The sequence below is a fragment of the Rhinichthys klamathensis genome, unplaced genomic scaffold, assembly GCF_029890125.1.
Source record: "Rhinichthys klamathensis goyatoka isolate OS25496 unplaced genomic scaffold, OSU_Roscu_1.1 h1tg000385l_1, whole genome shotgun sequence".
Lineage (NCBI taxonomy): Eukaryota > Metazoa > Chordata > Actinopteri > Cypriniformes > Leuciscidae > Rhinichthys > Rhinichthys klamathensis.
Window position 1 is genome coordinate 267,949 of NW_026606889.1, and position 12,778 is coordinate 280,726.

Below are 12,778 nucleotides of genomic sequence, written 5' to 3' on the forward strand. Positions count from 1 at the left end.
CCAGTGAGGCCTGCAGCGGGGCCACCCAAGGTTCTCGCCCTGACGGCGCCACCCAAGCTTCGGCACCCATGGCTTCTCGCCCTGACGGCGCCACCCAAGCACCTCGCCCTGACGCTTCGGCACCCAGGGCTTCTCGCCCTGACGGCGCCACCCAAGCGCCTCGCCCTGACGGCGCCACCCAAGCGCCTCGCCCTGACGGCGCCACCCAAGCACCCCGCCCTGACGCTTCGGCACCCAGGGCTTCTCGCCCTGACGGCGCCACCCAAGTGTCTCGCCCTGACGGCGCCACCCAAGCGCCTCGCCCTGACGGCACCACCCAAGCGCCTCGCCCTGACGGCGCCACCCAAGCGCCTCGCCCTGATGCTTCGGCACCCAGGGCTTCTCGTCCACCATGGCCGCCAGAAGGGTGGTTCCCAACATGGCAGCCCAAAGGGTGGTTTCCACCATGGCCACCTGAATGGTCATCTCCACCATGGCCGCCCGAAGGGTCTACACAGCCTGATCCGCCCTGGGGTCCTGCACAGCCTGATCCGCCCTGGGGTCCTGCACAGCCTGATCCGCCCTGGTGTACTGTCCAGCCTGCACCACCCTGGACCTCAGCCAGGACTCCTGACAAGCCTGAGATTACCTGGCTCAACCCTCCCGTCCCTCCCTGGCTCAACCCTCCTGTCCCTCCCTGGTCTATGCTTAGGACTTTGTGGCCCGCCAGGCGGGTAGTGACTGGAATGGCTTCCCTCCCTCCCCTCCCTGTCTTGGTGTTTTGATCTGTCTGTCTGGTCCGTTGTTGAGTTCGGGTGCTTTGTATTTTCATGTTCCTGTCTTGTTTTTGGTGTCCCTCCTTGGGAACGCCAGGTGGCGTCCCTTTGAGGGGGGGTAGTGTCACAGTTCTGTCACTATTATCTGTGTCTTCTCTGGGTTTAGTGACAGAGCTGTGACACTCCGGGTTTGTCATGTGTTTGTGTTGGTCTGGTTTATTGTGAGCACATGGCTTGTCTTGTATTCATTGTGCCATGTGCTCTCCTGTCAATTGTCTATCCCCTCCATCTCGTTTCCTGATAATTGATTAATCTTTCCCACCTGCCTTGTTCGTTACCCTCCTTGTTTGTTCCCCATTTAGTCTCCCTGTGTTTGTAGTCCTGTGCTTGTTCGTTATTGATGTTCACCCGTGTTATGAGTAATGACCTGTTTCGTGCCTGCTTTGTTTTTGTTATACCCGGATTTATTTTCTGTCTTAATTAAATACTCATTCTCTGCATTTGAGTCCTCGCTCTCCTTTCCACAACTATCCCGTGACAGTGGTGGACTAACCTTCCACCTAACTTCACAAAATAGAGTCCTTTACAGTAACTGTTATTGTAAAGGACTCTATTTTGTGAAGTTAGGTGGAAGGTTAGTCCACCACTGTCACGGGATAGTTGTGGAAAGGAGAGCGAGGACTCAAATGCAGAGAATGAGTATTTAATTAAGACAGAAAATAAATCCGGGTATAACAAAAAACAATTACACAGTAATAACATTTGATTAAAACAGATCTAACTAGATTGTGTGAAGAAGATTTTCAAATCTGCTGTTGATAAAACTACTGCTATTTCTTGCTCAGCTTGTGAAAATGGAGCCTTTGACAGCAGCAAACACACAGTTCTCCCTCGACCTGTTCAAGAAGATCAGCGGAGGAAACGCATCAGGAAATGTGTTCTACTCTCCTGTCAGCATCTCCTCGGCTCTGGCCATGGTGTCGCTCGGTGCAAGAGGAAACACAGCGGCTCAGATGATTAAGGTGATCTCACACTTGTGTAGTATGTTTCATGACCAGTAGTTCAGAATTCAAAATGCATATTTAGGCTATATGTGTGTTGGATGCATCATCATGCTCAGTATTTTAAACTATTATATCCTGTATTTTACTATATGCTGAATTTATCAGAATAGTGAGGTTATCTTTATTAATTCTACCCGCAATAATGCTGTGCAGGTCCTGGGCTTTAAAAACCCTCTCAAACCTGATGCCGCGACTCCAGGACATCATGATTCAGTGGACCAAATTCATTCCAGCTTCAAAAAGTTTATGACTGAGCTGAACAAACCTGGAGTCCCGTATGCTTTGAGTCTTGCCAACCGCCTCTACGGAGAGCAATCCTACCAGTTTGTTGAGGTAAGACTCAAACCAAATAATTCAAAGTTTGGTTTTGTTATTAAAGGACAAGTTTCTGGAAATGTTCTTGACTCTAATATCATTTGTACCTCAATCGGTTTGCTATGTTACAGAAATTCCTCAATGACGCAAAAAGCTACTATGAAGCCGGACTGGAGAAGGTGGACTTCAAGAACAAATCAGAGGCTGCTCGTGTCAACATCAACAAATGGGTGGAGAAAAAAACACAAGGTGAAATCCAGCATAAACTTACTCTACAAATAATTCTCTGTGTTTTTGTTGCTTTTTAAGTTCAGCAAAATGTTTTCTTAAGGACCATGTTCAGCTTTATGAGATATTGAGTTGACCTATTTAGTTTTTTGGAGGTCAAAGTTTGAACTGTAATGCACTTTTTATTTGGCCGTAAAGTTCACATTTCCATAAGAACTTTGAGACAGACACTTTAATAGTGTTTTTTTGATTTATACTTAGTTAACAATACAGTTTTCACAAGTTCTTAATTACATATAAAAAGATATAGTATAAAATATGCGTATTTGGCGTGCTGTCCAAGGAGAGAGCTCCAAGCTCGTAAATTGGCCCAAACCCAGAGCACTCCCACTCATCCCTGGCTGGGAATAATCATGAGTGAGGAGTTGAGGTGGAGGAGGGACGCTGAAAAACATTCCGGGTTACTTGACAGCAGTGGTGGAAAGAGTACTGAAAAAGCATACTCAAGTAAAAGTACTGTTACTCGTCAAAAAATTTAGTGAGAGTAGGGTTAAAGTACCTGTCCTAAATACTACTCAAAGTAGGAGTAAAAAGTAGCCCTTTTAAAAGTACTCAAGAGTAGTGAGTAGTGAGTATTATGCAATGAATGTTAGTCCACCTTATACCCTGCAAATTGAAAATGTAGCTTACTCTTTTATCACACATTCATAAAAAAACAAAAAACAAAAACAGTATTTCAATATTTCTCCAACAGTTTTATTTTTGACTGTTTCCCCCTACCATTGTTTTGGAGGGGCAGCCCGCCCCCTCAAACGACCCCCCCCCCCCCCCCCCCAAAATGCTGACGAAAATCCAGTCATAAAAAAGGAATTTACTGTAGGCCTATAACGCGGAATTTCACGGAATTTGTCATTTTTTTGAGGAATAAATAGAAAGCAGTTCAGTACACTTGAAATCAAATCGCAATGTAGACTAGTGTGTGTGTGTGTGTGTAAATATTTAACCACAAAGACAATTTAAATACGACAATTTAAATGTTTTTTTTGCCTAGGCTATATGAAGACACAAATGCATGAACTTCCTCCAGGCTCAAGATCCACTCCGAAGTCACTTCGTGAACAAAATAAATAGGCGCCAGGTGTCTCGAAGTCTGTTGATGCTGGTTTGATGCAAAGTTTTCCGCACGCGATTTGATTTGACGGGAATCACGCATGGAGTCACATGACTTATTATAAAAATAAATATTAATATAAATGTAGCGACGGCAGGTTCAGGGAAAATAGCGCAGTAAAAGTACCGATACAGCACTTAAAATGTACTCAAGTAAAAGTAAAAGTACACTGTCTTTAAACTACTTAAAAAAGTACAATTCCTAAAAAAAACTACTCAATTACAGTAACGAGAGTATTTGTAATTCGTTACTTTACACCACTGCTTGACAGTAACGCTGTTCCTGAAAAAGCAGAACGAGATGCTGCGCTGCTTAGCGCATTGGGAACGTCTTTAATGGTGACCAGCTGTGAATATAGTGTGTAAACACGTCGATGGAATCGACCGGAAGTAATATAGCCTCGGTCGGTGACGTCATCGGCGCGCACCCGCGACGTGAGGCTATAATTAGATGAGCCGCAGGTGCATCGTCAGGATATTTTGTCTGAAGAGCAGTCCTGGGACATCATCAGCACGGCAAAGTAGCGCAGCATCTCGCAATCGATGCCACGCTGCTTAGCGCATTGGGAACGAGAATACCCACGCCGCCGTGCTTGAAGGTGTCTGGACTCCTTACGGATGTGTAGGTGTGCTCACAAGAAACGCAGGAAAGCCCTAGACGTTAGCTTGCGATGTCGCAAGGTGAGAGTGAGAGCCCGGAGTGGCATGAAGATCCAAACTATAAAATCTTATGAATGTGTGCGGAGAGGACCAGCCTGCCGCATTACAAACAAACTGCAAGGGGGCACCTCTTGCCAAGGCAGCAGAGGAGGCGACCCCTCTGGTGGACTGCAAATGATACCCAAGGATTGATGGTTGAGCAGCGAGCTCATTGGCTACTGATACAGCAGAAACCAATCAGCTGCGCCCTATAGATAGTAGGGGTGGAACGGTACATGTATTCGTATCGAACCGAAACGGTACGGGCGTCACGGTTCGGTGCACGAATTTACACGGAGAATACACGGTATAAAAATAAATAAAACTCGCGTGCAAATTAATTAATGTAATACGTAACTACTGTCAGATACGCGGGTTCTTTAGGGACACATAATCTGTACCATAGGCTTAGCTTTGAACGCGCGTTCACTTCAGACGTTGGCTTATATGCGCATCCTATTCGCTTAGGACTAGCGTCGAACTAGATGCGAATTTGACGCTCTATTCGCGTTTGGTGTGACCGCATAATGAACAGGCAGCGATGTCAAGATTGCAATGCTGGAGTGTGTGTGTGTGAGAGAGAGAGAGAGAGAGAGAGAGGAGAGAGAGAGAGAGAGAGAGAGAGAGAGAGAGAGAGAGAGAGAGAGAGAGAGAGAGAGAGAGAGAGAGAGAGAGAGAGAGAGAGAGAGAGAGAGAGAGAGAGAGAGAGAGAGAGAGAGAGAGAGAGAGAGAGAGAGAGAGAGAGAGAGAGAGAGAGAGAGAGAGAGAGAGAGAGATTTGATTTTTACAAACTTTTATTACAAAATCATTTCACAGTATATTTACAATACAATATGCATAAATATTAAGAGCAGCCCCAACTCACAATCAATGTGCAAAAAACAAGTCACCTTCAAATACAGAGCATAATGCCTCATTGCAACACCAAATACCTTCAAAGGTAATGAGATCATCCATATGCTTGTAAAAAGCAAAATCAATTAATATCCTAGCTTTCAACATGTTTGAAAACATAGCAACTACATTCTGCTCAGAGTTTTGCTCGATTTTCTTTTTTCTACTAATATAAATAGCCAACTTTGCTTGGCCTAACACAAAATTCAACAACTGACATACAAATCTGTTTTTCAACACATATTTAAAACCAAAAATAAATGATACTGTCGAAAAAGTTTCATTACACCTCTGAAAAATACTTTCTAAAAACAAAAATAAAGGCTTTAATCTTGCACAGTTTACAAATGCATGAAAAATGGTTTCTCTTTCAGTGCAAAAAGGACATTGAGCATCAACCTCAGAATTTAAAATTGAAACAAAAGCATTGACGGCGACAGCGCCGTGAAGAATTCTCCACTGTAAGTCACCTGTCTTTTTCGTCAACGGTGGTTTATAAAGTGCTCTCCACTCAGGTTTTCTATCCACATTCAATGTAAAAAAATCACGCCACGGAGTATCTGTTTTCTTATCTAGCATTTTTTTGTTAAACAAAATGACACAATACTTATACAAAGTTTTCCCAGTACAAGAAAAAAAGTCTACACACAAGGAATCAAAACTTTTAAAAACACTCCAGAAACCTCTTCTAGGTTCAAAGAAAACAACAAACAAGGAAAAGGGTCTTCAGGATTTGGTTTACAGAGACCATCACGACACTCAGTCAACAAAGTTCTTTCTGTTGTATTAAGAAGCGTCTGCCATTTCACCAATAGCTGCACAACTAGACGAGTTGATCGAATTCCAGATGTTGAGCCGTCGCTTCTTCATTCTTAAAATCAAGTCCTGCTATTTCCAGTAATTGCCTCAAAGTGGTGGTTTTACTGTCAATGAGTGTTTTGTTAAGTCCTGGAAAGAGGCCACCGGCAGACACATCCAGACGTGCTCCACGAACTAGAGGCTCTTCCAAAAGCCAATGAAGTGACTGTGAAACCTCTGCTTTTTTAAAAACAAAAAGACTCCAAACCTTAAAAAGGTTCTTATAAAACACTGGTAGACCAGAAGTGTTCAATTTTGTAGGGTCCAGAAAAAAAATAGTTTTGTCCAAACCCAGATCCTCAAGATTACGTAAAATAACATATGCGACAGAACACCATTTATATTCAACTGAACCAACTAGTAGTTTTTGTATGAGTTGCAACCGAAAAGTTGCGATTCTGCTGTGAAGATGTATTAGACCCTGTCCACCCTCCTCCTTAGGCAAGAATAACACACTCTGTGGGACCCAATGCAATTTATCCCAGAAGAAATCTACTAAATAGTTTGGATTTTCGCTAAAAGATGTGAGGGAGGATCAATACATGCAAACTTATGCCACAGTGAAGAAGCAACTAAATTATTTATAATTACAATACGCCCTCTATATGACATCTTTGGAATTAACCATCTCCATTTATCCAGACGACCTTTAACCTTTTCAATGACTCCTTCCCAATTTTTTTTCACTGTAACATCATCACCAAGATACACTCCTAAGTATTTAAACCCTGATTTTCCCCAACCTAAACCTTCAGGGAGATCTGGTCTCCCACCTGCCCATTTACCTAATAATAAAGTTTCACTCTTTTTCCAGTTTACACTTGCAGAAGATAAACCTTTAAAAATGTTAAGTAAACCTAACAAAACCTGTATGTCACTTTGCCTATTAACCATTACTATGACATCATCGGCATAAGCTGACAGTATCATGTTATTTTTACGGTTTGGCAAACATATACCATGAAGTTTAACCCGTATCTGTTGTAAAAGTGGCTCTATTGCCAAAGCGTAGAGCATACCAGACACTGAGCACCCCTGCCTTACACCTCTCTGAGCTTTAAAAGGAGCACATAAACCACCGTTCACCTTAAGAATACTCTCAACGCCACTGTAAAGAACTTTAATATGATTTATAAAATTTTGACAAAACCCAAAAGCCTCTAAAACTCTCCACAAATAGCAAAACTCAACACGGTCAAATGCTTTCTCCTGATCTAATGAAATTAACCCACAATCTAAATGTAACATCTTGGAGACCTCTATAACATCACGAATCAATGAAACATTGTCAAATATTGACCTACCAGGAACACAGTAGGTCTGGTCAGGATGAATGACACCATCCATCGCTCCTGCCAACCTGTTAGCCAGCGTTTTCGAGAGCAGTTTGTAGTCGCTGCAGAGTAGTGATACGGGCCTCCAGCACTTTATATCTGCAAGGTCGCCTTTCTTGGGTAGGAGGGTTAGCACTGCTCTACGGCAGCTCAGAGGCAGCTGGCCTTCAGCAAGCTTTCATTCAAAACCTCCAGAAGGTCCTCTCCTAGCTCTGACCAGAAAGACTTGTAAAAATCTACTGGCAGGCCGTCAATGCCCGGCGCCTTCCAGACTCCATTCCTTGGAGGGCCTTGTACAGTTCAGCCACGCTCAAAGCACCAGAGATTTCAGTATTGACCTCTTCAGACACCTGGGGTAATTCGTTAAAAAAATCACTGTCACTCCTGTATTCCACCCCAATCTCATTTTTATACAGGTTTTCATAAAAACCAACTGCTCTCTTTCGAATGTCTGCAGGGTTTGTCAATAGTCCCTCCAGACTCGGAGCGCAGAGCATGAATGACTCTGCTCTGACCGTTCTTTCTCTCCAAGTTAAAAAGAACCTGGATGAGCATCCATTTGGTCCACACTCTGGAACCTCGACCTGACCAGAGCCCCCTGTGTTTTAATGCCCAGTAAATCAGCCAACTGTGTCCTCTTGTTTGACAAAGAATCTAGATAACTCTGACCACCAGTCGACTCAACTAATTCTTGAAGTTTTAAAATATCGGTCTCCAAGGTGTTTCATACTCACATTTATCTCTCTAGTGACGTTTCGAGTATACTGCAAACAGAACTGCTTTATTTGGGCTTTCCCAAAATCCCACCACTGCCGTAGAGAATTAAAAGACCCTTTACGGTTCTAACTCTTCCCAAAAAAGCTTAAACGTACTTTTAAAATACCTGTCGCTTAACAAAGTAGTATTTATCTGCCAGTATGCACTCCTTGGCTTAATGGAGTTTAAAAACACAGAACACTGCACCATACTGTGATCAGAAAAACACAGTGGAGTAATTAAACATTTTCTTACAATGTTAAAGTGATGCTTTAAAACATAGAAACGGTCCAATCTTGCCAGTGAAATCACACTGTCACGAACATGAGTCCAAGTATATTGCTTTTGTGTCTCGTGAAGCTGCTCCAAACATCACAAAGCTCATGCATTTAACAAGCTGAACCAAACGATTACGAGAGGGCAAGTGAGGTTCAATATGATTCCTGTCCAAGTTTGACAATGTACAGTTAAAATCACCACCCAAGAATAAATATTCTTCGACACAACATTTTTGTAAAACTGAACACAAAGTATTTAAAAACAACATTCTTTCTATTTGTGCCGTTGGAATGTACACACAAATAAAACAAATATATAATTCTCAAAAATAGCTCTCACTTTTAATAGTCTACCTTTAACAACTTCGTCAACCTGATAAGAAGTTGGACTAAAACTCTTAGCAAACAGAATAGCAACCCCTCCGCTAAGTGAGGTGTTGTGACTCAACACAGAGACCCCATCCCACTCCTCAGCCCAATCAGCAGCATTCCTCAAATCACTATGCGTTTCTTGCAACATAACAACATCTATTCTTTTTTGTTTAACCATTTCAAAAATTCCTGCTGTTTTTTTTCTCAATTCTCTTGCTCCATTTACATTCAAAGTCGCAATATTCACTTTCACTCATGCTTGGAGAAATGAAAGAGACTAAGAAACAAATCAACACTCCACACACACACACCACATTTCTAGCCAGGCTATACTTTCCCACTACCTTCATTGGCACTATCAGAAGTGAGTTTTCTTACGATCTTTTTTAGTCGATATATCTCCCTATTTGTAAACAACCTTCCGACATAAAAAACCTGGTTTTCTCAACAAACTGCTTTGTGTCTGAAAAATAATTATTTACACAGACCCCTCTCCTTGTTCTTAGTAGCTTTAAAAAAGTTTAATGTCATCTACTTCAAAACCACGACTAGAGAAGTCACACTGAGAGAGACTGACACTAGAATCAGAAGACTCACTGTCACTTTCACTATAACAATCCTCCACGTCAGCTTTCTTAGCTCTAACTTTCTGAAACTCGTCAGATGTTTTCCTTTTTGATGGAACTTTGAAATCACTCTGCTCTGTCTCCATTTCAATGCCATCACAAAACGAATCAGGCAGTAAAACATTAGGTGCACTACCACTTTCTTTCACGTTCAATTTACGAGAACGAATAATCAATGTTTCAGCATCCCCCAGTCTATTTTCCTCAACCACATTTGTGGTGTCATTTACCTGTATCGCCGCACTCTCGGCCACAGGCGGATTCTCCTCAGCCGTCTCCGGCGCTGGCCGAGCCGCGTTAGACGGACCAGCCTCGACCGGCTCACTAACATTAACTATGTCAACCGTCGCTGGAACATTTTCCTGATTTTTTTCCAGGGCAAGCACGAATTAAATGGCCCACTTCACCACACTTGAAACATTTCATCTTGGTCCGTAGTAGCGTAAATAACGTAATCGAACTCGTCAACTTTGAGATGCAATGACAGATCTAGATCCTCATCATCCTTTAGGATCATGTAAACAAATCTCCTAAATGAAACCACATGTTTCAAAAGAGGAGATCCACTTCCAATTGGTATCTTTTTAATAGGTGACACCAATTTACCATATCGTGATAAAATTCTCACCAAAGTTTCGTCACTTATGAAAGGCGGAACGTTAGACAACAAAACTTTTTTAGATGGCATGGAAAGTGGGAGAACATGAGTAAAAAGATTCTCAATAACTATACCAGTCTCAACTAACTCATTTGCCTTTTCAACAGAGCTAAGAAAGATGACAGTGGCACTGTTCATTCTAGAGGCCGACATGATATGCTCATGCCCAACAACCTCTCCTGCAGCCAGGCAACAGTCTTCCACGCTCACCGCGGACGCCACCTTCACTCCATGGCGCCGCGTGAGTTTACTCAAATCTTGCATACGTGGGTCCGTCATGCTACCCGCAAAAAAAAACGGCAGCACGCGGCCCAAACAAACAGACAAATCACCACTCCTTTAGCAATAACCCATGCAAGAAAGAAAGAAAGATTTAACTCACAAGCTCCGATTCACTCACAAACGCTCCGCTCACACTCAAGTCACACACGTCACACCGAGAGAGAGAGAGAGAGAGAGAGAGAGAGAGAGAGAGAGAGAGAGACCTTTAAAATCTGATTTATTTAACATTCATTTTTCCAAAACATAATAAAAAAATATATATTTTAGCGCCATAAAACATTTCAAAAACCTTAAAAATTTAAAAAAAATTAAAAAAAAAAAAAAAAAAAAAATAATAATAATAATAATAATTAGGAAAACAATACAAAGCAACTTCTCTTTTATAACACTCCAAAACTTATCTGATAACCTTGCCCTTCACTGGGCTTACACAACACACCTCAGTTCCCCACATAAAAAAAAGGTCTCAATATCATTGATCATTTCATAATAAGCAAACTCCAGCGTCAAACGACCTTTTATAAACCCTTTTAACATCTGCACTGGATCTACTCCACTTAAATTCAGAGTCTTGTTTTTCCTGGTTAACCAGATTGCCATTTTTGCTTTACCAAAAATAAAATTCAGTAATACAACTTTTTGCTTATTTGTAGCACTATATTTTGGCCCAAATATAAATAACCCATTAGTAAACAAAAAACCTAACCTTTGACAAACATCTTTTAACAACAAAAAAAGTCCCCTTAGTCTTAAACATTCAACAAAAAGATGATTAACAGTTTCAGATTCCCCACAAAAACTACACTCTACACTATGCAAAGGATCCAGATGTGCTTTGTACCTGTTTGTGGCTATAGCCCAATGTACAATCCGCCACTGAAAATCACCCAATCTTTTCTCAGTGGGCTTCTTGTACAGGGACCTCCAACTACCTTTCGGGGAAGATCCTTGCTCAGCCACTCCATTCCATTTTGACTCGATCACTTTGTCAAGAGCTCTTAAATTAAGGGCTTTAACACAAGTCATGTACAGGGCTTTCTTGGAAAGAAGTTCAAAGTTTCCAAGTTCAGGTGTTCTAAAAGTCAGTAGACTCCCTTCAGTCTCTTCCCAATCTCCCACTTCCACAAACACACGTATTTCAGGGAATAATCCATCAAAGTTCTCTAAATGTAACATCCGAAGATCCAAAAGACTCTTTATTTCCTCCAGAAATCTTTGAAGAACTCGAAGAGACCGAATGTCTGTTTTAAGATGCAATTCTTCTGCTGTAATCCACTGGTTGTTAATCTTTAAATGTCCAATTTTGCAAATGCCAGCTTTTATCAGATTATTACGTAGAGTGCCTGAATTCAGTAGTTCAGTAGACAAAAGTCCATTAAAAAACAAAGGTTCTTCCAAAGTCCAGACGTTAACTCTTTCCACAGAAAAAATCTGCCACACTTGCAAAGCTGAAGCATAAAAAGATGTGAGTCCGCTCAGGTCCATATTCTTCACGTTCATTAGGAACAGATGTCTGTCGAGACCCAGACGACCCACCCTCCTCAAGAGGGCACACGCCACTTCCATCCAGTTCTGATCTTGGTAGTAAAGAAACCGTTGGACAGTCTTAAGACGAAAAGCCGCATACCTGGATTTTAACTCAATTAGGCCTTGTCCTCCTTCATGAACTGGTAGATACAGGACTGCCTCTTTCACCCAGTGCTTTCCAGTCCAGAAAAAATTAACGAGAACTCTCTGGATATCCACAAAAAAGTCCATTGGTGGGTCCAGAACATTTAGCCTGTGCCACAGGGTGGATGCCACTAAATTGTTGATAACCAGCACTCTTCCCCTATACGATAGTTGAGGCAGCAACCAGTTCCATTTAGACAACTTAGCACATACTTTATCCTTTACATTCTCCCAATTTTTTTTTTTAAACTCTTCACTTCCTAAATAAATCCCTAAAAACTTAAACCCTATTTTTCCCCATTTTACATTTTCAGGAATAACTGGTAAGACTTCTGTTGAATGTTCAAGACACCACAAAGCTTCCGTTTTACTCCAATTTAATTTTGCAGATGATGCCTTTTCATATAAACATAGACACTTACTAATTGTATTAACATCTTCTTGATTCTTAACAAACACAGTGATATCGTCTGCGTATGCGGTTAGCTTAATTTCATTATGAATACTGTTTCCTATACATATACCAGACACATTTCTCCTAAATAAACACAACAAAGGTTCAACTGCTAATGCATACAACTGACCAGACAAAGGACATCCCTGTCTGATTCCCCTTTGCATTTGAATTGGTGAACTTAAATCTCCTCCAATTTTCACTAAACACAAAGCGTTTGTATACAAAATCTTAATCCAGGATAAAAAAACATCACCACAACCAAAAGCTTTTAATGTTCTGAATAAATACTCATGGTCTACACGATCAAACGCCTTCTCTTGATCTAATGATAGAAGACCTAAATTGATACCATTTAATTTAC

At 41.6% G+C, this 12,778-nt stretch overlaps 1 protein-coding gene across 1 annotated transcript; it reads left to right on the forward strand.

Annotated features, from left to right (window-relative positions):
- The first annotated feature begins 1,588 nt into the window (after positions 1–1,588).
- LOC130069823 (leukocyte elastase inhibitor-like) lies at positions 1,589–7,905 on the forward strand. The gene is made up of 5 exons (XM_056233958.1): positions 1,589–1,777; positions 1,973–2,152; positions 2,266–2,424; positions 7,564–7,672; positions 7,775–7,905. Exons 1-5 carry the CDS (start codon positions 1,610–1,612, stop codon positions 7,903–7,905), a joined length of 747 nt encoding a protein of 248 aa, XP_056089933.1. The 5' UTR covers positions 1,589–1,609.
- Positions 7,906–12,778: the final 4,873 nt, after the last annotated feature.

Excerpts from the sequence above, each read along its gene's own strand:
- LOC130069823 (XM_056233958.1), top strand. The coding sequence starts at position 1,610 with ATGGAGCCTTTGACAGCAGCAAACACACAGTTCTCCCTCGACCTGTTC. Across the intron at positions 1,778-1,972 it reads CAGCGGCTCAGATGATTAAG|GTCCTGGGCTTTAAAAACCC; the intron begins GTGATCTCACAC and ends AATGCTGTGCAG. Across the intron at positions 2,425-7,563 it reads CTCTACAAATAATTCTCTGT|GCCGTCAATGCCCGGCGCCT; the intron begins GTTTTTGTTGCT and ends ATCTACTGGCAG.